The sequence below is a fragment of the Oppia nitens genome, unplaced genomic scaffold (assembly GCF_028296485.1).
Source record: "Oppia nitens isolate AA-2021 unplaced genomic scaffold, nextdenovo-longstitch-racon4-pilon3 scaffold5_pilon_pilon_pilon, whole genome shotgun sequence".
In the NCBI taxonomy this organism is placed as follows: Eukaryota; Metazoa; Arthropoda; class Arachnida; order Sarcoptiformes; family Oppiidae; genus Oppia; species Oppia nitens.
The window spans coordinates 1,843,929-1,871,114 of record NW_026533243.1 but is presented as its reverse complement, the minus strand read 5'-3'; the positions used below and the strand labels follow the sequence as shown (position 1 = coordinate 1,871,114).

Here is a 27,186-nt window from a genome sequence, read left to right as displayed (position 1 = left end):
TGTTTTATTTGAGGTCATACAATTCAATAAATTTAAAGATTTTAATAAAATAAATTTTATAAAATTGGTAAATATCAATTATAAAATTATATGGATAATCTTATTATATTATCCTAAATTTTAAAATGTAAAACAACAAAAAACATTCGGTAATGATTAATGAATAAAAAATTAAAAAAAACATAAAAAATAAATACAAAAAAACTTATATATATTAGTATATTAATATATATATATAAATTTAAAAATGTATGACACATAAAAAAATTTGATTAATTATTTATTAAATGAATATTAAATAAAAAAAATAATATTAATATAAATAACATATAATACTGTTAAATTAATTTAAAGTCAATTGCAARCACACAAACACATACATTTATAAACTAATTTTTAGATTACATTTTTAAGTTATTTTAATTATTAGTTATAAATAATATTCAAATAGTTTTTTTCTTTCTCTTCCTATTTCTTTTTTGTCTATTTTTTTTATTTCAATCAATTACTAAATCTATTTATTTTCTTTTTAAAATTTGTCACTAAAAAGTCACTAATAGTGTACAATATTATTTACACTCCCTTTTTACTAAGTCTATTGCCTCCCATAGAGTCAGATAGATGTTTGATATAGAGTACATAAAAATATAATTTTATAGATAATAGTTAAAACCTTAGCCTACAATCATTTATAGTGTCTCTACAGTTAGTGATGTCAGGGATGTATCATAAAAAAAATAAAATGCAAACTATTTATCAGTCTTTGGGACAATCAGTGACTTTAGGCTATAAATTTATTTGAAARCGTTTTCACTTTTATTATTATTATTATTATTATTATGAAAACTAATTTTAAATGTAATTATTCTCAATGACAATAATTCTTTGTTATGACATAATTAGATCTGAACTAATTAAATAATAATAATAAATAAATATTTGTTTTTTTGTAATTCTTAATTTATTATTAGAAAATTTTTAGACATTTAAAGAAATTAAATTAAAACAAAATAAATATTAGACTACTATTGTTACCACCGATACAGTTATATAAATAATTTATAGATTACTAGATATGATAATATCACAATTATCAGTAATATCACAAATATCATTGCAATTATTGCATTTTTGGGGTCATATCAGCAATAAGTCTAACACTTTTGCCCATATATTATAGTAGACGCGTCGCAACCTTTTACAGTATTTTAATCTGCAAACTATCAGACCATTTGTTTTAAATATATTAGATAAACCTTTTTTAATTGAAAAATTGTTGCTTAATTTTCAATGATCTTGTAATTTTAAATTTACCCGTTATTTTAAAAATTAAAACACATTGATATTAAACTAATTATTATTCATTGCGTGTTATATGTAGTGTATAATAAAATTAATTTAAAAAAAACGAAATTTTGTAGTGAAAATAACTGCACAAAAATGAATTTATTTTTTTTATTTCGCTTAAAAAGTGAATAAATTATTTGTCGAAGAGATCTCATCTCTAAATCTCTCTTTTTTTTCGTTTTATAGGTCGACTCATCCCCTATTCGTTAATACTGTCAAATCAATGGGCTTTTTATAAGAGAAATGGTTTTTTATGCCCAAAAACTACTTGTTTATCGTTAGGTTTCAATGAAAACCAAAATCATATAAATTGTGATTTTGCTCTTCATTTCAAATCACTTTCRATTTCACTTTCAAGTCTGATAAGAAAAATCAGTAAAAATAACTAAAAACAATGTTTAAGGTAAACGTTAAAAATCATCAAAACTCAAAAATTTCTATATTTAACGATAAAATGTGTTATTTTCTTGTGATATAACGGATAATTTTTTTTGCAGTTCATTACTTTGTTGGCTATCGTCGCCGGTGCCACGGCTCAGGTACTTCAATTCAGTCCACTCACATTGGGCTCGTCCAGTGCCGCTCAATTGCAGACCATTCAGTTGACCCGACCATCGGGTGTTGCATTGGCCCGACCAAACATTGCTCTGAGAGCACCAATTGCTGTGGCCGCCCCCGCTATCCAACATATTGCTGCCCCACAACACTTTGCCATCGCTGCCGCTCCTCTGCAAAGACAGGCTATCCTGGCCCGTCCCGCTCCCATTGCTCTGTCACAGCCTATTCTGAGAGAGGAATCATACCCACCACAGGTATATCAACTAAACGACAAATATAAATRAAAAAAATATAAATATATTTATTAATAATCTTAAATTTCATTTCACTCTATATTATAGCCATATACCTATGGTTTCAGTTCAACCGATGAGTACGGAACCCAACAGAGCCGTCAAGAGCAGGCCGATGGTAGCGGATCCGTCACCGGTTCATACAGTCTTGTCGATCCCGATGGTCGCCAGAGAGTTGTTGAGTACGTTGCCGACGGCGCCGGTTTCCGTGCCACCGTCCGCACCAACGAACCGGGCACTGCTAACGCCAATCCCGCTGACGTTGAGATCCAGTCGACTGCTCCCACCCGACGATAGGATTATCAAATAACTTATTACAAATCAATATATTAATCTAAATGTTATTAATTAATATAGAAATGTATTAATTTTGCTGTATTTGCTCAAATCAATATATTGTTAATTATCTGATAAATTACTATAAAGACAATCAATTTTTGTAATATAGAGATATAAATTCAAATTTAGTGCCAAAATTTAGTTTTATTTTATTAATTTCTTTGAATGCTTTTCTGAATTAAATTTTATTAAATGCTTTTCTGAACCACATTTTATACACTTATTTTTTCTAAATTTTCTATAATAATATTTGATAACATTTTTGTACAATTAGTTTTACATCATTGGTATTGTACAGTATATACTGTAATATATTGATTGCTTTCAATTATCTGTTTGAACTGCAAACTGGTGTCCCTCCAGACCAATGACCATTTGATTGACAGGTTAGCGATGATGAGCCCATCAATTGGTAGCCACTATTGCACGAAAAATTACATGTATTTCCTGATACGCCTGTAATTAAGTGACTATTATTGTATTATTGTTTTAAATTGATGTCATTAAAATAACTATTGGATACCTGGGGCACAATACCCAGTTATGACACCATTATCTGGTGGATGCAATGTCGCACATCTAGTGTGAGAGGCTATACAGTGGACACCTGTTGACGTCCACTTCCCACTAGCTTTGCAAACAGCAGTCGAGTCGCCTACTAATTGATATCCGGCATTACAACCAAACCTACAAACAGCACCCGGAGGGGCAATGCGACAGCTACCTCTTATCAGACCATTTGTAGGGACCGGTAGTGATGGGCAATAGACCTGTTCGTCGAGCTCTTCAGTTGTCGTTGCAGTGGTTGGTGTCTTGCATGGGGTAGTAGTGGTGGTGAGCACACAGGTAGGTCTTGGAGACCAACGACAGTTGCGCTGACAAACCACTTTAGATGAGCCCATAAGTGTATAGCCGTTATTACAGGCAAACACACAGACACAGCCAGCTATTTGGGTTCAAATTCAGATAAGATAATCATTGAATTTGTTTTTATCACAGCTTATAGTACTTGAGTTGTGTGGTAATCATTACCTTTATTATGACACTCTCCCACTTGATAACCATTGTCGGGTGCACTTAAATAAGGGCACCGTTGGTGATGGTTGTGATGATATTGTTTAGACACACAGCGTGTTGGAGTACCACTCCATGTGTTATTAGACAGACAATGATGAACGGCGTCGCCAATCAATTGACAGTTTTTCTTGCAATATATACGACAAGTATTGCCAACCCGTGTACCACAATTGCGGTCCAAATAGCCGTTAGGCGGTGCTCTCAATGATGGACAGTTGGCCACAATTAAATCGATCAATGATAGTATAACTGAAACTTTTTTTTAATTAAAAACTAAGATTAGATTTTTAAAATAAAAGAATATTAAATGTAATAAAATATTTTTATTATCAATAAATATTAAAAAGTTTAAATAATTAAAGATAAACTAATATTACAATTATTCACGGTTTTACTATTTAACCTTAACTTAAATATTTTATTGTAATTATTTTCCATAAAGTTTATAAAACATCAATTTAAAATGTTTTCCTTTAATCATAACTTTTTTATTACTAATTTTGTCAAAATTTCCTTTAAAGATATCATAAAATAAATAAAACAATTAAATAATTTGTAAAAATATTTTTCAACATACATGTAATAAATTTAAAAATATTCATATTTTTTAAATAATATAAAATTCATTAAAAAAATACAATTGTAATTGATAACAAAATATTTTCAGTGTTATTAGTTTAATTGTAATTTTATTATGCAACATAGTATTTTATTTAAAAAAAACTATTTCATTATTTTATTTACTTTATCTTTATATATAAAAATAGTTCACATGAAAAATACAAAAATTATTATTGTTATTTATATTTATATTTTATTATTATAATAATAAATCAAATAGTTCTATTTAAATATTAATATAGTCTATAAATCAATTAAATTATAATTTTAAAAATATAATAACAATTACAAGAAAATTAATTAATATAAATATAAATAAAATGTATAAATATTTTTTTAATATCTATTTATTAATCTCGTTTACAAATTATATAAGTTAAATTGTATTTAATATATTAATAATGTGAAGTAATGAAATAATATGAAATCAATATAAAAAGTATAATAATTTTAGTTACCATAATATTTAATGACCCAAATTAAAGAATTTAATGATTACATTATGAAAATAACYCATTAATCACAATAATCAGAAAATTGCTATTTTATCAATGATTATAATGATAATAATTTAATTATTATATAATAGTTTTTATCTTAAATTATTTTAGTGATAAAATGGCTAAAATAGAGCGCACCTGTAAATGCCATCAATTTATGGTATGGTATATACTATAAAACATTTACGGACCTAATCTATCACAGACTGTATTTATACCTTTAATGATAGTATTTGTACACTAGTTAAGTGTTAATCAAAATAATTTAATGTTTTAAATTATGTGCCGGTAATGCTAATTTATAAATATTATTATATATTATAATTTTTAAAAAAAATAAAAGTACAAATAAWATATWTTCTCATAATTATTAAGAGTACTAATTTTTATAATTTTAAGATAGACCAGTAAAAATAATTTTGTAATGTATTTTTTTTAATAAAAAAATACAATTTATATTATAATTTTTAAAAAGATTATATTATAAATTATATTTTTTTATAAAAAATAGATGAAATTTGGTCAACATTTACAAGTCATAACTAAAAGATAATATTAAAATGTATAATTTAAAAAAATAAAATTTGTGAGCAAATGTTTTAAGTTGATTGTTGTCTAGTTAGCGATGAATCGYTTTCTTGAGGTCCGTCGGAAGAGACGGTCATCACCATAACTGGTCTAACCATACGACCGCACTTCCAGCTAATGAATCGTATGACAAACAAAAAGAGGACACACAATATAATACTAATAATATTAATGTAAATATAGACAAGTGGCCAACTGGTCATCGATTTTCCCACAATATAAGGATAAGTGGCTCCGAGACCTCCGCTGACAAACAATAAAATGGCTGTCTTTTTATCGTCAATATTGAAATTTTGCTGAAGAAATGCGTATATAGTTGGATATACTGATCCACAACCAATACCGATGCCTATGTTACTAATCCACAGCCATATTAAAGGCAAACTATATGTCACTATTGAGACAATGCTGAAGATAATAATGACTGCAAAATGAGCTAACATTATATAGTGAACCGGTATTTTGAGGGCCAGTAGTATTTCGACACCTTAATTATCATATAAAAAATATTTATAATTATTTTCATTTTTTTAAATATGAAAACTAATAGCCAAACCTCTAGTTATAGTATAGACAGCGTAAGTGGTCGATGATAGCAAAGTGGCGTCGGCTTCACTCATATTATAACTTGAGGTCTGAGCAAAAATTGACTGCAAATTAAAGTATGACATTTCCATTGATGAATAGATAGCTAATAGAAGGCACCCGAAGATCACAATTATGACAACAAATATGGGTCTGAGTTCGCGTCGTCGCGATTCTTGTATGACATCCTCGGAAATAGAAGTCCGRTGTGTTTGGTTCGGTACGGTTTCATCGGGAGTAGTCGATTGGTCTCTGATTTTAGGACCAAATACAACAAAAGTTAAGATAACGCCACTGATCACACAAATAATGCCACAGATAATATAGGCAAACACCAATTGAGACAAATTTTCCAGAAGAAATGGTCGGGCGATTTGTGGACCCACTATATTGCCGGTTCCGAAACAAAAATGAGCGGCCAATAAATAGGGACCACTTTTTTCGTCCCATAACTCTATAATCCATGCCGTTATAGCCATATCACTTGAGCCGGCAGTTATGCCCTATTATACAAAAAATATACATAAATTTTTAATTTTTAATTTTATTTAATTGTATAAATTCATACATTTATAGCGCCGATTACATAGTAGATGGTCAGTGAATTAACAGAAGGCAATACACCTAATGTTATGCCCATTATTATCATCGACACTATTAGCGATGTTTGTCGGCTCACATATTTGTAGCCAAAACCAGCTAAAAGTTACAATTTTTGATTAATTAAAGATAATTGTAAAACTAATAACAAATTGCAGAAAATTGATATAAATATAAAGTAATTTAAATTTATATAGTATTTATTAATAGTTGAGATTTGGCATTTTTTAAATATAAATATTGTCATTATTAATTTATTAATTTTATATTTTCTGTAATTTTATAAAGCAATCTTTCAATTGTATATTAAAAATATTAATTTTTAATTTTATATAAGTAATTATTTGTACTAAAATCAATAAAATTATATCAAAATGTCATAAGTGATAACATATGCGATATATTAAAAAATAGTTTATCAACAATAAAAATATACAAATAGATAAAAATTTATATAAAGCTACTGCAATAAAGTATTAATATATGCAAAATGTTTGGTTTAAAAACAAATAAGTTTGATGTTTGTCCAAATTGTTAAGTTTATAGTATGGGTGATAACCTTAAAATATCTCTCTTTCAAAAACCTCAATACTGTATGACATCTATTATTATACAATATTATGATAAGAAACACATTTCTCTAATAAAAGATATGAAATTAAGTTTACGTTTATGACTATTGTATTAAATATCAATTTTTGAATAATAGAGTATAAGAGACACTAAATATAAACTATTCTCAAGAGTTAAAATATTTTGATTTTCAAAAGTAGTAAAARTGATATTTAAAAATTTTAATATAAATATTTTGATTTTAAATTAAGTAAATATAAAATGTTTATAATTATAAATAACAAATTGTTAATCTAAAATAAAATGTTAAATTATTATATAAATAAAATATATAAAATTGTGTATTAATTAAAAACTATAAATTTCTGATTACTCAATTATCAGGTGATAATTATATAAAAAAATTATTTGACTTTAATTGCTATCTTTGATTATAAAAAACAACTACTTAAGTAGTATTTATATAATACCCCTGGAGTGTTACCAATTGTTTTGACACCAATTAATAGACTGATAATTATATAGAAATTATTAGTATTAATATTTTTGTTTTTTGATGATATTTGCATTAAATTACTAAATGATAAATTAAAACAAATTTATGTAATACTATATTTTATATAATAAAGTAATAAAATTAAATACAAAATTACATATTCAATACATATAGTCTAAAAAATTAATATAGCCTTCAATAGTAATTTAAAGTAATAATTAAAAAATGACAATTATATTGTTGCCATAAACGACAAATGAAAATATTTATAAAAACAACTATTATATTGATAAACATATTAAATATATTATATATGTGAAAACTTTTGTCATGTAAATTAAGTCTATTATTAATTTTAATGAAATAGATGACACTTTTGTTAATAAAATATATGAAAAAAATTTTAATATATTAAAATTACTAGATTTAATATATCAGATATAAAAACCTATTTAAAAATTAATAAATATTTTTAATATTTTCATTAAAATAATGCAATGAGTAATATATTAATAGTTATAATGAAATCAATGCATAGATTGTCAGTGAATACAAAATGATTATTCAGTAAAGAATATAAAAATATTAGGGAATATTCTGTTATATATATAAAGAATAATATATTACTTAGCGCTCCGATAGTGTAAAACCCGGTTCTTATGGTGACAATCATGTTGTCATCATAGGTTACACCATAGATATCGCTCAGTGATGTCAGTGTAGGTCCAACCAGACTATAGTTGATGGCCTATGGATTTAAATATATAAAACAAAATGTTATTAAAAAGACTTAGGGTTCGTATCATCGAAACATACATTTCCGAAATAACAGAAAAACAGTGAATATGTTAGCAAATGCTTTGGTGTTAACATTTTGGACAACCATTCAAATTCCATGATAGCGAGGGGACAGTTAGTTTCCAATTATTTTTTAAGTTATTAAAATTTTAAATGAATGTTTAACATTTGAACGATACAAACAAACTGTAAATATTTTATAAAACAGTAGTTATACTGCACTTAATATAATGTGGAAACAAATTGGTGTTTAAGATAGTTTTAAATACATTTTATATACATTTTTATTATTTATATCACATACACTATTATTTATCATATGGTGATACTGTCAATGTTTGCGCATGTATTGCACTCGTAATATAATGTATCACTGATAATGTGATCAAAAAATTTTGTGCTACACTTTAGAGCCCCCATCACATCCAACACAACATCCCCAGCACAGGTATGCAATTTTTATGTAATAATAACTAATATTACGTTATATTAAACAGGTATTGCATAATTTATTTGAAAGAAATTTTWAAAAATCAAATTAGTTAAAATTAACAATTATAACATTTTTTACTTATATGATGATATACTATATTAAGATAATAAAATTAAAGATATTAAATTGAAAAAAATTAAATTAAACAAATTAATTTTCAACAACAAAAAACTTTATTATATTAAATATTGTTAATATAATTGATATTTTTAGAGTTACACAAACTTTTTAAATAGTGATATTTCTTTACAAAATGTGATACAAAACGATTCATTTATAAATGTTTTATCCAAACGCTTCAATTACTATGATTTTATATAATTTAATTTATAATAAAACAAGTTTACAATTGTATATAAAATCTTAATATATATAAAATATAAAAAAACTAATTTTAAAAGTTTTAAATACAAAAAAATATACTTTTTTAAATCTTGGATCACTGATGGCATGTTAAATGAGTTAAAATAGTTTTATTTACCCCATTTGCCTCCATGTCCACCACCATATCCTCCCCGACTACCACCGCCATGACCACCACCATAACCGCCTCGTTTTCCACCGCCATATCCTCCACCATAACCTCCACCATAACCGCCTCGTTTACCTCCACCATATCCTCCGCCATAGCCTCCTCCATGACTTCTACCTCCTCCTCCATAACCTCCACCGCCCTTGCGATAGCCACCGCTATAACCGCCACCACCACCATAACCACCTTTTCCTCCTCCATAACCACCGCTCCATCCGCCGCCACCATAGCCTCCCTTTCCGCCACTACTATATCCTCCACCACCATAACCTCCTTTACTCAGACCACCACTGCTCCATCCTCCACCTCCATGACCACCTCTACCACCACCGTAACCTCCTTTACCACCTCCATAGCCGCCGCCACCCCATCCACCCCCACCACCATAACCTCCTTTACTTATGCCACCTCCATATCCTCCACCGCCCCAACCTATAGTTTTGATAAATTATTTTTTAGTAAAAGATATTTTTATATAAATAAATGATACAAACCTCCTCCACCACCGCCTCCTTCGGTAATATCGAAATTAATTGAAACAACAATTAGAAAACCAAATGTTAATACTATTACACACTTCTTCATGTTTTCAATAATATACTGTAATATTTGATTTGATATGAAAATCAATTCAAAGACTTTCTTATGATATCAATTGCAATGATTTAGTGATTCAGTGGAAAATGCTTTCCCTTTAAATACTTGTCGTTTTCATCACTAAAATAATAATAAAATTAATAATTATTTGTTTTTTTCTGCCTCTTATTATTATTATTACCTTTTCATTAATAAAGGTTTTAATTTTTTTTAAATATATGATATATACATATAATTTATTTTTGTTATATTTCTCAAGGTTTTCGGTACATAAAACTATGATTTTATTAATAATAATAATATAATCGCTATTATGATTCACAAATGTTTTTTTCTCGAGACTAAAATTATGAAGAATTATAAACAAGAAGAAGAAGAGAAAGATAACTAAAGAAGATGTACTTGAGTTGAGAGACTCTTTTGGTTAAGTCCTTCCTCTTCTCTATTAGACAACCACTTCTCTCACCAGCATTTCATTGATGGTCAACATTCAAGAGAGAGAGAGAGAGAGAGAGAGAGAGAGAGAGAGAGAGAGAGAGAGAGAGAGAGAGAGAGAGAGAGAGAGAGAGAGAGAGAGAAGGAGAGACCAATTAAGAGAATTTTTTATTTAATAAACAAAAACAAATATTATATATAATAACAAATTAATAGCRATTTTGTTTTGTCAGTCCCGACACTTGTTTATATCACAATATAAACAAATTACTCATTATATTTGTCTTATCCATGAATTTTATTGTAGACTCTTTAATAAACTTTATTAAAACAATTAAGTTTGTTTTCATTTTCACATTGCATTACATTGTAGACACTATAATAATAATAATATTAATGTTTTTTTTTAAAAATTATGTTTTGGCAATGAATTAATTTGTTGTCTTGTTTTTATGTTTTTGTGGTCAAAGCTCTACTAAAACTTAATGAATTCAAATGCAAATGAATATATTGTAAGTTTTTGTTAACATTGACACCATTATAATACCTGAGCTCTCCATAACTATCCTAACCAAGAGTGCATTGTTACTACTCATACCTATTAACAGTATTTGATTTTTTAAAATTATTAGTTGGGGTTAAGATTCAAAACTTGTAGTAATTAATGTTTAAAAAAAATAATTATAAAAATTTTAATATTTAAAATCAACATAAAAACAACAAAATTAGATATTTAATATAATTTACTTGTTTTTTATGTGTATATTTAAGTGCCCTATCATTTCGTTAATTGAATAATAATTATTTTAAATTATTTGATGTTTTTTGAAATGGTTGATACAGACGTTTAGCCAAATATTTTTTTATTGTAATATGTTTTGGATAAATTTATAATCTAAAAATTAATATATTGATTAAATTTTATTTCATATAAATTAACAAAAATGCAGACAACATTGAATTCAATTGTATTTATTATACATTTTAATTAATTATTAGATAATAACAATTCATAATAAATAAAATATTACATAAAAAATAATAAAAATGCTTGAAAGCATTGCTAGATAATAAAAATTTATTAGATATACTTTCTTTAAAAAAAATTAATACAATTAAGATTTTTATGCAACTAAACATAAAAACAATAAAAATAACTGTTTACGATATATTATGTATGTTTGGTTTTTATTATTATTTAATCTATAAAATCTAGCTCAATAACATAAATACTAACAATAATATTTTTATTTTAAATATTTTAACGACAGCAACAGTTATTTGGCGACAATATTTAAATTGCTAATCATTAGTTTTTTTAACTAACATAATAAAATAAAGTAATCAAATGAAAAATGCAAATTTTTGCGGCTTAATGCAAATGAAATTTATTTAGCTATAAATAAAATAAAAATATTTCTATTAAACGCTTTTATTGTTAAAATAGTATATCTTTTTTTGGAAAATACATTTTTTCTGGTAATACTGTATATCAATGGTAATATTATTTATGTTTTTATTTGAAAATTAACACAAAATACATAAAGCCCCAGAAAAATAAAAATATTTTTATCAACTTTTAATATCTTGGTTTAATTGTTTCAACATTTAAAAGAAAACTAATCATTAAAATGAAGTTAATTGTTATAAATTTATTGTTTAAAAAACTTTCCAATTTTTCTATTTTTAACTTAAATTGAGTCATAACTCGATATATTTCTATATAAAATTGATATTAACACAAATTGTTAGTTTTTTTTTACTTTAAATATAATACTGTAATATCAATTAATTGTCTTCTTTTTTTATTTACGATAATATTATAGCAATTATTTCAGTTTAATTGTCTGGCATTTGAATGAGTAAAACATATTTAATAAATAAGTGATGAGAAGTGGCTCTCCTGTGGGCAATGCATGTGGTAAGCCTTGAAAGTTAATAGTCGTATAAAAATGTGAAAAACCATAGTTTCATAAATACACAGTTTATATGGTATTATAATATTATAATGATTTAAATTGTTATTATAACACGTTTTATCATTGCTTTATATTATTATTATTATTATTTAAATATCATATACAACTAATTGCTGGTTACCTTCAAATACCCATCGAGTTATCAAAATGATGGACTGCCCTATTATTATGTATATAAAAACAAAACAAAAGATAACTGCACTACACCTTCAACTTGCGGTCAACGATATAACACTTATAATAAGTGAAACAAAATTAATAATTTTGATTATTATCTTATCGTTGTTAATAACCAATGATAATGGCATTATTGTTTTTTTTTGTTATTGATATATAAGTACTTTCAATTATTAGATAATTTTTTTTAAATAATGTTTTATAATCTATAATATAAAAATGATTTTATATTAATAACTTCAAAATAAATATGAGTGGGCATAGAGGCCAACACCAATGATATTGTTATTTGAAAAAAATTATTGAACTTTGATATATATATATATATATATATTCACTAAAATAAATATATTTTTTTTAATAGACTAACAAAATGTACTCTTATTTAAAAGTTTGCAATTCTAAAAAATCTAAATTTTAAAAACATGTAAAGTAAAAAAAGTAGTTTTTTGTTATTCAAAACTGAAAATTAATATACTTTATGACTGATAAATATTTATTACACTTATTATTACTGTTGTTGTTGTTGTTTGTTAACATTGTATATATTACTAATTATACTATTATAATATCTTTATTGTATAAATTAAACTGTATAATTTTACAAATATTTAAAAGAAATTGTTCATGCATTACAAAAATTGATAATGTTTCATTATAAATAAAAAATATTTTTTTATTTAAACATAAAAATTATTATAAAAAAATAAAACTAACTAGAATTTTACAAAAATACTGTTAGTAATATATTTAAGTATTTTTAAAAATAAAAATATTGTTGTTAGTTAACTATAATGTATCTATCAATACATTGTCTATCAAATATACAATATCTTAACAATTAACCATTAGTTGTGTTATAAAACTATTTTTAAAAATTTTAATCTATTTTAATCACAAAACAATCAATAGGTGTACAAAAAACAATTAATTTTTCAAAATACCTTTTATGTTATTTTTGACAAAAAATGTCAATTAGTCTCTATTTTTTGCAATCATTATAGTAAATGTTAAATAAAAAAGTATTATTTTTTGTGTCAAATTTGTAACGAATCGCTTAAATAGGAGAGACAATCACCGAAACGATTGTTGTCTTATATTTCTCAAAAATCTGAGATCACTATTAAAATAGGTTTTAGTTTGTTTAGTGTTATATTACGGGTGTAAAAAGTTAGCAATTATATTAATATATTGATATATAGTTGTTGAAAATATCATTTATTAAAAAATATATAAATTTTGTTAAAAGTATTTATTACTTTAATTTTTAATAAATCAATTTATATCCCAAAAAAATATGGCATTTGCAACATTGAACTCATACGAAGTGTCACAAAAAATAGCCGATTCATTGATCAGTGAATTACGGCAAAAGTTTCTTGAATTGGTTGCTAAAAACCCTGAACTATACTATGATAAAGATATCGAGAAAATAAAGTCGAAAAATTGGTCGATTCAACGATTTCTGAATCACCATAAATCAAATGTCGACAAAGCATTGGACGGCTTGGACTCGGCTATGAAGTGGCGAAAGTCGTTTGGAGTGTTGGAGTTGTCAGAGAAAGACTTCCCGCGAGAAGTGTTTCAAAGCGCACCACTTTTTTTGTATGGCAAAGACTTAAATGGCGCCCAACTTATGATTATGAGGGGTAAAGTCACCCGAAAAATCAAGTCTTGGATACCAATGGCTCAAAAGTTTTTCATCTATTTGATCGAAAAGGCAGACTTAGCTGATTCAGGAAAAGGTTTGTTAATTAATTTTTATTTTTTGATTTTTTTATGTGATAATACAAATAATACAATTTTTTCAGGTGTGACCCTATTGTTGGACTGTAAAGAGTCGGGCATCAAAAATGCTGACATAGACTTTATGAAGTTTGCTCATCACATCTTCAATGACTACTATCCCGGACTCGTCAACGCAGGACTGGTATATAAGTTGCCGACAGTTATGGAAGCAGTTTTCAAAGTAGTCAAGTCGTGGCTCAATGAAGAACAGGAAAAGTTTTGTTATATGATTAGCAAAAAGACAATCAATGAATATGTGTCGGCAAATGAATTGCCGGACTTTTTGTTGGGTACTAATGCCGAACCCTATCGTAATGTACCCGACGGTAGTCCGACAGCTCATGAATTGGCCGAACGATTAGGCATTAAGACAGAAAAGGCCGACAAATTGGTCAAACATTTGGAGCAATTTTATACTATTTAATAAAATTGTACTAAAATTGTTATCATTTTTCAATTTAGCTTTAATTAATACTATAAATTATAAAATTTTATTTGATTTTTTTATGAAACTACTCTTTAATATATTTGTTATTAGTATCAAAATATCAAAATTAGTAAATTTAAATTAATTATAGCTATGTATTAATAAAAAATTAATATAGATTTAATTTTTTGATATTAACTTATCATAAATTTAATTCACAACTCTAATCTTAAGAAATATTTAAATTTGCAAAAATAAAATTTATTTAATATAAAAACAGCGTACAGTATATCATGTTATTATAATATTTATAGTTTACTAAAAATTAAAAAAAATAAATAAAATCATTTTAGAATATAATTCACGTTTTAATATGTTTTGCCAAAAATTACTTTTAAGACTCTTTAAGGCTATAAAAATATAATTACTTGTATTTTGTTTAATAAATTAATTTTTATAAAATATAATATTATATAAAATAAAATATTAAAAATAATCTCATTATCCTTTTGTTTAAAAATACACGGATTTATAAACAACAAAAAATAATTAGCAAACTTTATTTAATATTAAAGGATAGTTATTAATAATAATAATACTCAATAACACTATTGTATGAAACAACAAAAAATAATGCATTAATTATTGTGCGAAACATTTGATATTTTGTAAAAGTTAAGTGAAAGTGTTATTTTCAAACAAAATTATATCTTAACAAACTAAACTTTTTTGTTGTTGTTTTTTATTTAATAATCAATAAAATAAAACAAAAATATTTTAGCTAATCTATTGTTGCAATCAAAACTTTTGTTGTTATTAATAAATTATTACATGATTGATGAAATAGTAAAAAATAAAAAATAAAACAATAAAAGTGATATTTTCAATGACATACACTATCGGCAAAATTATATTACGATTAATATACTACTATTAACACAAATAATAATAATTAAACAATATTTTGTAACATAATTTTATGTAATTATATATTTTTATAAATTAATCATTTAATGTGTCAAAACACTAATAATAATAAAATCAAACAAAAATTTGTGACACAATTTAGTAAACAATAGATGATATGATTTATTGTTGTTTTTTTCTCTTAAGTGTCGTCTCTTAAGAATATTTGTGGCACTCTTTTCATAAGAATTTGTTTCGTAAAACTTGTTGTATTTGTATTCAAACCGTTACTAATATTGGCTAACATTAGTTGTCGTTGTTTTTCGGCACTGGCCGTTGCCAGTGATGGATGAGCCATATCCAGCTGACACTGTATGATCGCTACATCCATTGGTACCATTCGCTGAGCTGTCGTTTTCTTCGGTGATATTAATTTTGGCAACAAATGGGCAAAACTTTTGCGAAATGTAATGATTGGATTCATGGCTGAGTTGGCCGATGCAAACAACTGTCCCCAACAACAACAACAAGAAAAATAAATTAATAAACTAACAAAATATGTAGAAAACATTTTAATTATAAATACTAAAAACAATACTTGTGCTAAAAAACAACAATCCAGATACCAAAAAGGTAGTTCCTTAATAAATAGGAAAAATACATAATTAGCTTAAATTATAGTTATATATTAGATTTATTTTTTTTGTTAGTAAACTTACAGTAACGGGTGATTTAAAGCGCCGGTAGAAGACAACCGCTTGCAATGGAAACCAACATATAATAGTTGTCAGTATATATAGGAACAACATTTTGATTAATGTTTGGCTATGTTTTATGCGGACGGGTGTCTCGTTTATTGATATGGTTTTCTCATATTTATCCATATGTCTGATAATCACTGAATAGACGACTATCATTACAAACAGTGGCAGATATACGAGTGGCAGCATTAGGAACAGCCAATAAAATTTGGTGGTCTCTACGTTATCCTCGGGACACCATTTCTAGTAATTAAAGTTTGAACGGTTAGTTTGAATCAATATAACAAATTATTTTTTAATAAATATAAACCTCCAGATAATCTAACCACTGTCTCTGGCGATAGGATCGCCAAAATGCTAGTGGACTGGACAGTATAATAGCAATGGCCCAAATGGCAAATATTATTAAATATGAAACTTTACGGTTCAGATGGCGTTTAAATGGGAAAACAATTGCAATGAATCGATCAAATGATACCGTCACCAATGATAATACACTCGCCAATAGGCATAACACTAGAATAAAGATATAATAGTTACTAATATATTACGATATTATTTTGTAATTATATATTTGTTTTATTTATTTCAATTGATATCAGATAAATATATTACTTTTTAAAAATCCCTCTAATTTACAAAACACTGGTCCCAATTCATAGTTTTGATAAACATTGTCTACCAGTCCCATCCATGGACAAAATCTAATATAATATATATTTTTTTAAAAAAAAGATTGACTAAATTATTTAAAAAAAAATATATTTATCATTATAGAAAAATTGTTTTTTAAGATCTTACAATGTTGTTAATAAATCAGCCAGTGCCATATTTAAAATAAATAAATTGATATGCGATTTACGTAATGACTTTAATCTTAAAATTAGACAAACAATGGCTAAATTGCCAAATATACCGATAGTCATAATCGGTAGGACAGCCATTGTTTTGATGAACACTTCCCATACGGGTTTGCGGACCCATATTGTATGTGTGGCGTCCGTATAGTTGACGGCCGAAAAGTTAAAGTTATTATAGCTATCGTCGAAATAGTCATAATCGTCGTGTTGTGGATGTAAATGATGTGTCGATGCATTCAAAGCACTTTCTATATCCATATCACATAATATACTGATATATATTAAAAATATAATTAAAATACACAATCAATAGTAAAATTGTTTAATCATCTTTTTCGTTGTCAAATAAGTTTTTTTAAATTATTTTTTAAATAGAAGTTCTAATAAAAATTCAATATAAAAAAAAAGTTTCATTATTTTATTTTTCTTAGAATTAAAACTCTTAAAATATATTATAAATATATTTTGATATCAATTTAATAAAACCTTATTAGATATATATATTTTAATATATATATATATAAGGAATTATTGATTGCATTACCCCAGCGTTGGTATTGCGATAAAGACAATATAATTTCTATAACTATAAACACATTTTTTTATTACTTATTTTTTTGTTAAACTCTCTGTTTCTCTCCAACTGAGAAAAATCAGATTATTTTAATACTTATAAATGTTATTTTTATCAATTTTTGTTGGTTTTTGTGAAATTATTTACATTTCAACGTAACATTTATTTTTATGGTATTATTGAATTGACAATTTTATAAACATTAAGTCATTGTTAGAAGTTATAGATAGTTAATTACAATTTGAACTGTTTATATTTATTCAATGTATTGTATTTAGACTATCAAAATAGTTAAATTTGTTTAACTATTTGATAATGTTTAAATAGCAAATAGTATTAATATATACAATGTGTATGTTTAGAATAAATATAATATATTTTCTATCTATTGAATTAATTATTTTAAACTATTATTATTATTAATTATAAAACTGCCTAAAAATTATGACAATTATTTTAAAATCATTTTGTACTACTGTATCATAATATAAATTAACTTTATTAATATGTGCTAAATGCTATAACATTTTTGTTATGTTTAATAAATTAACTTATAGTAAAAGTAAGGTCATTGATTTATATTTATTATTAATTATTTGTAAATTAATATATAAAACATTTTCATACAATAATAATAATAATAATACTAATAATACTATATGTTGTATTATATTGATAATTGTCATTAACTATAAACATATTTACCTAATAATAAACAAGTAGTCATCTGACTTTTTTTTATTACATTATGTGTAATTAGGGTTACATCAGATTCCTATCCCTCGTTTTATTTTCCAAATGTTTCTTATCTACCCTTCTTTCTGGGAATTCATAGGGAATTTATTTCTTTGTGTTACAATCTATTAAACTCTAAACAACACATTTTATTATAATGTTTAAAAAACTAATATTATATTAAACTGTACTTTAAATTATATTGATAAATAGTCTCACTTAATTTATTGAATTGTTTATTTTTAAATATTTCTGTGATGATTTAGGCATCATCAGCTCCTCTAGCGTTACCAATTGCACACTACAAAATATACTTTGTAGTGGCAAGCCTATTATTAACCATTTAAATTATAAAAATTTATTAATTTTGATTATGTTCTATTTGTTTTCGACTAATTTTGTATAAACTTAAAGTTACCTAATATTATATCGAATTATATAATTTGTAAATTGACACATTATTATAAGTCTAAAATGACTTAATTAATTATAAATAGTTAAAATATACTGTAACTAATTATACATGTGTTTTATCGACATATGCTATTTATTTTGAATAAAAAATCAGAGTTTAAAACTGAAACAATTGATTATTAATTGATTGAAGTTAGTTAAGCCTTAGGTGTATTACTTTTGGGTCATTAAGCCGTATCTCGCGGACGGGCACTTAGTGTGATCGGGTATAGGCTTTCGAAACTAGATTTTGACTCTCAAACCAAACCGAAAAGGGTTCTGTCTTAAAGTTACTTTAAGAACCGTATGATTTGATAACAAGTTAGTACCCAAATCAGTCTCTATTGTCTACCCTTATATAAAACTTATGCATAGTTTCTTTAAAGTATATTTTAAAGAGCTATTTGACGGGTAAACGCTTTATTTTCCGTCACATTTCAATAATTTTTTTGAAAATATTTAAGTTTTTATACTATTTATTATAAATAATATAAAATATATTTTCATTTTCTAACGATCAAGGGAGGGAAAATAAAATATTTTCCGGAAAAATTGGAGGGATTTTTTAGGGAACTTCACTTCCTGGGAATGTTGAGCGAACTTTACGTGTAATATAATACAACTGTATATGTAATTTCAACATAACTATTGAATATTTATAAAGTAAACTGTATTGTTATTATAATGACAACTGTGTTAGCAATTTATTTCATTAATATTTACATTTAAATCATTTTAAATAAAAATTCACTGATAATGATAATACACTATACTATACATGTAATAAAAAACAATATCAACACAATTATATGATTTTATTGTATTTTTTTATATCTATATATCTATATAATATTTATTTGATAGATATATCGATATATATTATTCCCTATTATTTAATCAATTATTAAGGTATTATATTCAAGTGCTTTGAAAAAACATATTCCCCTTTAGGTATTACTTTCAATGGATATCAGTTTGGTTTAGGTTTTAGTGACAATACTAATGATACACTGTTTAAGTATAATAAACTAAATGGTGTTTTGTCTATGTTTTCAAAATTATCTGTAAAACAAAATTTACAAAAAATTGTTTTAATTGTAAAAAATTTCATCTGCTATAACGTGTAAATCTAATAACTATTATTTAAATAAAATGACAACCAATTCAAGTGAACATTCAGATGACAAATGGATAGTYCCGTATGAGATTGATCTCAATAGTATCGATACATTGGTTGACGATAATAATAATAGCAATAAATTGGACAATAAATATAAACAATTGATTTCATGGACACTATTTTACGGTGCTTTTACCTATGTATGTATTATTATTATTATTATTAGTTTTATTTATCATAAATTTTTTTTATTTATCCTTTTTAATTAAATAATACAAACACTATATAACAGGGAATGACAACCTATATAATAGGTCCGGCACTGAATGATATGACTATTAGACTAAATACTAGCATTGATAGTATAACGATAGTTCTCGGATGCATTTGTATTGGTTATACATTGGGAGCTATTATCAGTAAGTAATAATAATACTGTAATTATACATTATTATTGTTTTTTATTTATTGATATATTTTTTTTATAAACTTTGATAATATTAAGAAAGTTTTACATATGCTAAACTTTTCATAAAATTATTATTATTTAATTTTTTTAAATAGTTGAATTTATTGTACTTTATTAATATACTGTACTTAAGTACAATATACAGCATATTTAATCAAAGTTGACATTTGTTTATCACAAAACAATATGAACTCTTTTTTTTATCATTAAATATTTAATTTTACCGATTTATTTTAAAAAATATTGAGTTATGTAATTTGCACTAGTTACCGGTTTCTATACATGTTTTTTAAAAAAAAGTTTATAAATTATAATTAATCTAATCAGACATAAATAACAATGTAAACCCATAGTGATAATACTACTGCATATACAGTACTGTTAATATGTTTAATAACTGTAGATTGAACCATCCCCCAATCGTTTCCTATCCCCATATATCCCATATCCCAATTAAATATAATATTATTATGTTTCAGATGGGATAATCTTCAACTACATAAGCCGTCAATTAGTGTTAACATGTTTACTCATTTTGATGGCCTGTGCTATCAGTTCGGCACCTCATGTGTCAAACATATGGCTTCTCTATCTCGTTGGACTACTATGTGGTTTCGGTGCTGGAGGTAATTGGAAATTGATTGAAAAGTATTCAAATATATAGTTTTTAGTATTTTTTTAGTAATTAATTATTGATTTACCAATTATATTGATATAGGCTTTGATACGGCACAAGTTGTTTGGCTAATTGAGATTTGGGCCGAAAAGTCGAGTTCATATCTACAGGGACTACAGTTTTTCAATGCCGTCGGAACATTTGTGTCGCCACTAATGACCGGTCCGTTTTTGGCCAAACAATCCAAGAAAAATGTTACAAATAGTCAGATGGTTACAGACCTAAGCTCTCATATAATGAAATTGTCAAATATATCATTGCAATCAATAACAACACCAACTAATACCACAAAAACAATTGACGTCTACAGTGAGTCTCATATAGAGATCCCGTTTGGGATTGTCGGCGGACTACTGATCTCGTCGGCACTGATTTTATTAATACTACACTTTTATCGACGATATGTTCCGCCGATTGAACAACAAGAAGAGTTTAGCTGCAAATGTCCTGACAAGTGGACAGTCATCTACATAGTACTGGGCTTGTTATCGTTGGCACCTTATGTTGGTATGGAAGTAATGAACTTCCAATTGATCTCATCATTTGCWAAGTACAGTCATCTGCAACTGTCCGGCAATGACAGTGCACTCGTACAGACCATAATGGCCGGTGCTTTTGCACTATTTCGAGGCATCAATTTTGTTATTTCCTTCAAATTTTGGTCGGAAAATCTACTGTTCCTTAATTTTATTATAATAATTGTTGGATACGTTGTGATACTATTATTTGAAATTTATAATTATTCAAAGATTGTACTATTGATTGGTGTCATAATTGTCGGCTCAGGGTTTTCCACAATCTATGCATTGGTTTATGCATTTCTAGAGAAACACTTGACTATTAGYAATACAATCGGCGGTTTGTTTGTCTGTACCAGTGGTCTAATGGCAGCACTATTGCCCACACTTTGCGGTCAATTTATTGAGGAACACCCTTTGGCACTGATCTATATGAGCCTAATTTGTACGATAATTATTGGCATATCATTTACTACATTTAAAATTGTTGTCTATTTTAGGGCAAAATTACAAGTATTATAATAATTGCTACAATAGATTGTTATTAAAARAGTTTTTTTTATTTAAGACAAATGCTAGTATRTAATACTAACCTGTGATATGATATTTTAATATTTGTTATCTATTTAAGTCATTTTTATAATTATTATGAATGTTAAATATATTKTAAAAATTTTAGTATATAATTAAAAGGAAATTTTTAAAAATTAACTTTATATTATTGTTATTATATATATTATACCCATATGTTTTAGTAAAAATACAGGTAGATGTATATTTATTAAGAATATTTTATATATTATGAATTTTTAAATACCGGTATTATAAATAATACAGTAAAATAAATGTTTATTATAAGTATTATAATTTCAATAATAATTTATAAACGATATAAATATCGTAAAAGTCAAATAAATGTWTATAACWTCAAATTAAAAAGTTGTAATAATTATATTWATTTTAATTTCACCATGAATATTGTAGTTTATTGTAATAATATTTTTATAATATAAAATAGCAATTATTAATTAAATTAATTTTATTTATATTATTATTTGATCAAATATTTATTAAGCAATTATGTAAATTTGACATGTTAATCTAAATAAATTATAACATTTAAAAAAAACAATAATATTATTAATTAATGTAAATTYTTGATCGTGACTTWTTAAAATGTTTTATAGTTATTATTATTATTATATATTTTCATTTTTTATTTCTACAATAATCTAATTTATTTTGTTTGCAGAAAATTTTATATTAAAAAAAACATCATTTGTTTATGAAATATATTGATTTTTAAATAAAATACAAGAATTTGTGCCAAATTTTAGAGTTAGAGTTGACTGATAATGACATTCACCGATAGATTTAATAATATCAACAAAACAATGATTGACAACCAGTTGGACATTGATGTTGAAGTGCAAGTATTTGAAGAGTTAGACAATAAATACAAGAAATTGATTTCCTGGACATTGTTTGTTTGTGCTCTTTCTTATGTAAATAACTATTTAYAGAATATTCTGTATAAAATTAAATTCCAGTTATTATTTCTTTATTTTTAGAAATATTGCTATTTATAAATGCATATAACATTTATATACTGCACTTAAATATAAATATCAGGCAGAAATTAGATTAGCAAATAATTTTAGTCTTATTTAGTTTGTTTATTTAATTTAATTTAATTTTAGTCTGACTTAAATTTGWTTGTTTTAATTATAAATAATATATTTAAATAGGGAATTGTATTGAACATAATCGGTCCATCACTCAGTGATTTGACACATAAATTGAATTCAACAACAAATGAGATAACATTTATATTTTCGTGTTTCGCAATCGGCTATACTATCGGCGCAATCATAAGTAATAAACATTGAATTTTATGCTATTATTATACATTAATATTTATAAACTTGCAAACTATTCAAATCAAAATATATTATGTAATTATTGATAATAATTTTTTCTTTCAACTTTACAGATGGATTCATATTTAATGTTATTAATCGTCAAYTAGCACTGGTAGCTTTAATTGTATTGATGGGCATTACTATCGGTACTTTACCTAACTATCCTAATCTCATCAGTATTTTTACTGTCACAGCACTGTGCGGTTTTGGAGCTGGAGGTTAGAYATAATTAAAACAAAATTGTAAAAATCAATAATATTTTTCAAATAAATATATATAAATATTATTATAGGTTTGGATACAGCAATAGTTGTTTGGATGATTGAAATATGGGGTCAAAAATCTCATCTCTATTTAGGAGGCATTGAATTCTTCATTGGTGTTGGTCTTTGCATTTCACCACTGATTTCACGACCATTTTTATCCACTCATACTYTYAACACTAGTCTAATACTAAACGAAAGTTTAAACAAAAATGATTATAATTTTTTAGAAAMAAATTCACAACAAATTGTTTTCAATGAAACAAACATTTATAAATCAAATATTGAGATACCGTTTGCCATAAACGGATTATTACTGATGATATCAGCCATAGTTTTACTTGTTTTGCATTGTTATCGTCACTATAGACCACCGATCATTGAGACAAACACTAACAGCACAAACACAGGATTCGGTGTTTTCAAATGTGCCGATAAATGGGAAGTCGCTTACAATACATTTGGTGTACTAATTATTGGTTTGTTTACCGGTTTCGAGTTAACGGTGTTTCATTTGTTGCCCACATTTGTGGAGAAGTCACATCTGGCACTGTCAGCCAATGATAGTGCCTTTATATTGGCCGTAATGACGGTTACGTTTACGGCTGTCCGCGGAATCAATTTTATAGTATCGTTAAAATTTTGGTCAAAAAATAGCATTTATTTAAATCTTATTTTGATAATTACAGCAAATGTTATATTTTTTGTGTTTCAATGCCTTAAACTTTCGGAGACAGTACTATTAACGGGTGCTATTGTTTTGGGTATTGGATTATCCACTACCTATCCGTCCATTTATGCATTTTTAGGGACAGAACTGTCAATGACTAATACAATTACCGGACTATGTGTCTGCACCGGTGGCCTAATTGGTGCCATATTTCCGGCTGTTTGTGGCCAATATATCGATAAATCACCAATCTCATTTGTCTATATGAATATTTTAATAGTATCAATTGTATTAGTTTTGTTTTTTATATTTAACATGATAATTTTCAATAATAAATGTAAATCGGTTGATAATTCTAGATAGCATTGCCGGAACATAATTGTAGAAACTATAACTAATTGTTGTTATTATTGTTGTTATTTTTGAACTATTTATTTTTTATGCAGGTTTACAGTTAAAATAAATTAAACAAATAAATTACTAGCAAATAATAACTCATTCACTCATCCATTGTATACACTTAATCACACACCACAACATAAATATCAATAAAAAATTGAAATTTTTTATCTTGTTTAATTTTATCGTTTATTTTGACCATGGTACTTAATTTTATCGTTTATTTTGACCATGGTACTTAATTTTTCAGACAATTTTATCCTATTATTTAATGTTTTATCCGAATCTGGTATCAAAATTTAAAAATTGACAACTAAAATGCTAAAATGTTTTAATAACTAATAATACGTACATATGTATATAGTATATACTATATACTGTATATACAGTATATATCTATATAAGAAAAAAAAGAAATAATTTAAAAATGATTTATAAAGTTGTTTATTGATAATTGAATAGTAATAGTAATATATTAATAATTCCAATATATAATAAAAAATTACTCGAAACACTTCCACTCAATACATTAAAAATGATAATATAAACAAATTACAACTATTAAAAACCTTCAAATAAAATTACTTTTATTTAATTTGTATTTTGCTTTTACCTAATTTATGAATTGCATATATTTGTTATAAATGTGATTTAAAAAATATTATCTCTATTACACTTGTATTAGTTATTAATTTGCATTAATATTAAATTAATTTGTTAACCAATAAATACTATAATGTAGAATTCACATATCATGAAATAAATAATTAAATAAAATTATAAATAAATAAATAATTGCRAATTTATTTGTTGTCAAATAATGTAAMTTTTAATGTTTTTTTGAAAGATTTATTTTTAACAAGTTAATTTTATTAAAATTATATTAAAGTTTTATAGTTTGCTTTTTTGCCAATTGATTTTAATTAGAGAAATTCTAAATAAATAAATATTSCCTACCAATTTATAAATAAACATTAAAATATAAATAATATATATATATATATATAMAKATATATATATATAACTGTCTTAAATTATTATAATAATAAAAACAATTAAAAATAAAAAAGAAAGAAAGAAAGAAAGAAAGARAGAGAGAGAGAGAAAGAAAGAAAGAAAGAAAGARAGAGAGAGAGAGAGAGAGAGAGAGAGAGAGAGAGAGAGAGAGAGAGAGAGARAGAATGACATTCAATTATTTTCTAGAATTTATTAATTTAATAATATATTATGAAATTAAAAGAAATTGTCAAATCATATAATAAAAACTATAATTTAATTATTTGATTACAAATCAAGGAATTATATTTAATAACATTTAAATACATTTATATCAATTTGAGTTTTTATAGATAATACTTGTGTTACATTCAGTGCTTAAGTTTTAACAAAAATTGATTGCAAAATGAAAAATATTTATTTTATTAATAATAATCGAGAAAAAAATAATGATTGCAATGTAGAAATGGATAAAAAACATAAATTACTTTATACAGTAGTTATATTTTATTCAATATTTAGTTATGTAAGTATTGTTTATTTAAAAAAATAATTTAATACTATTAAATGATTTTTAAGGGACTGATTATAAGTATCATAAGTCCGGCACTCAATGAATTGTCCATCAAATTGAATACAACCACTAAAATCATGTCATTTATATTTTTCTGTTTTTACATCGGTTACACAATTGGCTCTATATTTAGTTAGTTATAATTTTTATTATAAATAAAATTTGTATTTCTATAATGTCTTATACACTATAATATAGGTGGCATACTATTTAATTATGTTAATCGGCAGCTAATGTTAGTTTGTATATTCATTTTAATGGCAATAACTATATYAGTAATGCCTGTCTGTCCTAATTTGGGCTCATTGTTCACAGTGGCAGCACTTTGTGGTTTTGGAGCCGGAAGTAATAGTCAATCAATTTTACATATCAATCAATAAGATTGTGTGAAAAATATAATGTTATTTCACAAATAGGTGTAGACACAGCATATGTGGTTTGGTTGGTTGAGTTATGGGGCGATAAATCAGGACTTTATTTGGCCGGA

At 25.3% G+C, this 27,186-nt stretch overlaps 7 protein-coding genes across 7 annotated transcripts; 3 read left to right on the top strand and 4 right to left on the bottom strand.

Moving 5' to 3' along the window:
- Positions 1-1,692: 1,692 nt before the first annotated feature.
- Positions 1,693-2,495, top strand: LOC128961188 (larval cuticle protein A3A-like). The gene is made up of 3 exons (XM_054307393.1): positions 1,693-1,750; positions 1,845-2,159; positions 2,247-2,495. The coding sequence occupies exons 1-3, from the start codon at positions 1,742-1,744 to the stop codon at positions 2,493-2,495; spliced, it is 573 nt and encodes a 190-aa protein (XP_054163368.1). The 5' UTR covers positions 1,693-1,741.
- A 370-nt stretch (positions 2,496-2,865) lies between these two features.
- LOC128961187 (P-selectin-like) lies at positions 2,866-4,886 on the bottom strand. Its single transcript, XM_054307392.1, has 4 exons — positions 4,874-4,886; positions 3,570-3,869; positions 3,061-3,483; positions 2,866-2,993 (listed from the first exon to the last, which is right to left on the bottom strand). The coding sequence occupies exons 1-4, from the start codon at positions 4,884-4,886 to the stop codon at positions 2,866-2,868; spliced, it is 864 nt and encodes a 287-aa protein (XP_054163367.1).
- A 448-nt stretch (positions 4,887-5,334) lies between these two features.
- Positions 5,335-8,497, bottom strand: LOC128961185 (sodium-dependent glucose transporter 1-like). Its single transcript, XM_054307391.1, has 5 exons — positions 8,394-8,497; positions 8,205-8,325; positions 6,477-6,607; positions 5,880-6,411; positions 5,335-5,810 (listed from the first exon to the last, which is right to left on the bottom strand). Exons 1-5 carry the CDS (start codon positions 8,472-8,474, stop codon positions 5,335-5,337), a joined length of 1,341 nt encoding a protein of 446 aa, XP_054163366.1. The 5' UTR covers positions 8,475-8,497.
- Positions 8,498-9,227: 730 nt separating this feature from the next.
- LOC128961324 (ctenidin-3-like) lies at positions 9,228-10,069 on the bottom strand. Its single transcript, XM_054307546.1, has 2 exons — positions 9,895-10,069; positions 9,228-9,832 (listed from the first exon to the last, which is right to left on the bottom strand). The coding sequence occupies exons 1-2, from the start codon at positions 9,983-9,985 to the stop codon at positions 9,342-9,344; spliced, it is 582 nt and encodes a 193-aa protein (XP_054163521.1). The 5' UTR covers positions 9,986-10,069; the 3' UTR covers positions 9,228-9,341.
- Positions 10,070-13,885: 3,816 nt separating this feature from the next.
- On the top strand, positions 13,886-14,800 carry LOC128961184 (motile sperm domain-containing protein 2-like). Its single transcript, XM_054307390.1, has 2 exons — positions 13,886-14,333; positions 14,400-14,800. Exons 1-2 carry the CDS (start codon positions 13,886-13,888, stop codon positions 14,798-14,800), a joined length of 849 nt encoding a protein of 282 aa, XP_054163365.1.
- Positions 14,801-15,911: 1,111 nt separating this feature from the next.
- On the bottom strand, positions 15,912-17,588 carry LOC128961183 (neuropeptide FF receptor 2-like). Its single transcript, XM_054307389.1, has 6 exons — positions 17,272-17,588; positions 17,086-17,174; positions 16,781-16,986; positions 16,429-16,713; positions 16,308-16,349; positions 15,912-16,217 (listed from the first exon to the last, which is right to left on the bottom strand). The coding sequence occupies exons 1-6, from the start codon at positions 17,586-17,588 to the stop codon at positions 15,912-15,914; spliced, it is 1,245 nt and encodes a 414-aa protein (XP_054163364.1).
- A 2,656-nt stretch (positions 17,589-20,244) lies between these two features.
- LOC128961182 (sodium-dependent glucose transporter 1A-like) lies at positions 20,245-22,397 on the top strand. Its single transcript, XM_054307388.1, has 4 exons — positions 20,245-20,412; positions 20,505-20,631; positions 21,161-21,307; positions 21,400-22,397. The coding sequence occupies exons 1-4, from the start codon at positions 20,245-20,247 to the stop codon at positions 22,395-22,397; spliced, it is 1,440 nt and encodes a 479-aa protein (XP_054163363.1).
- Positions 22,398-27,186: the final 4,789 nt, after the last annotated feature.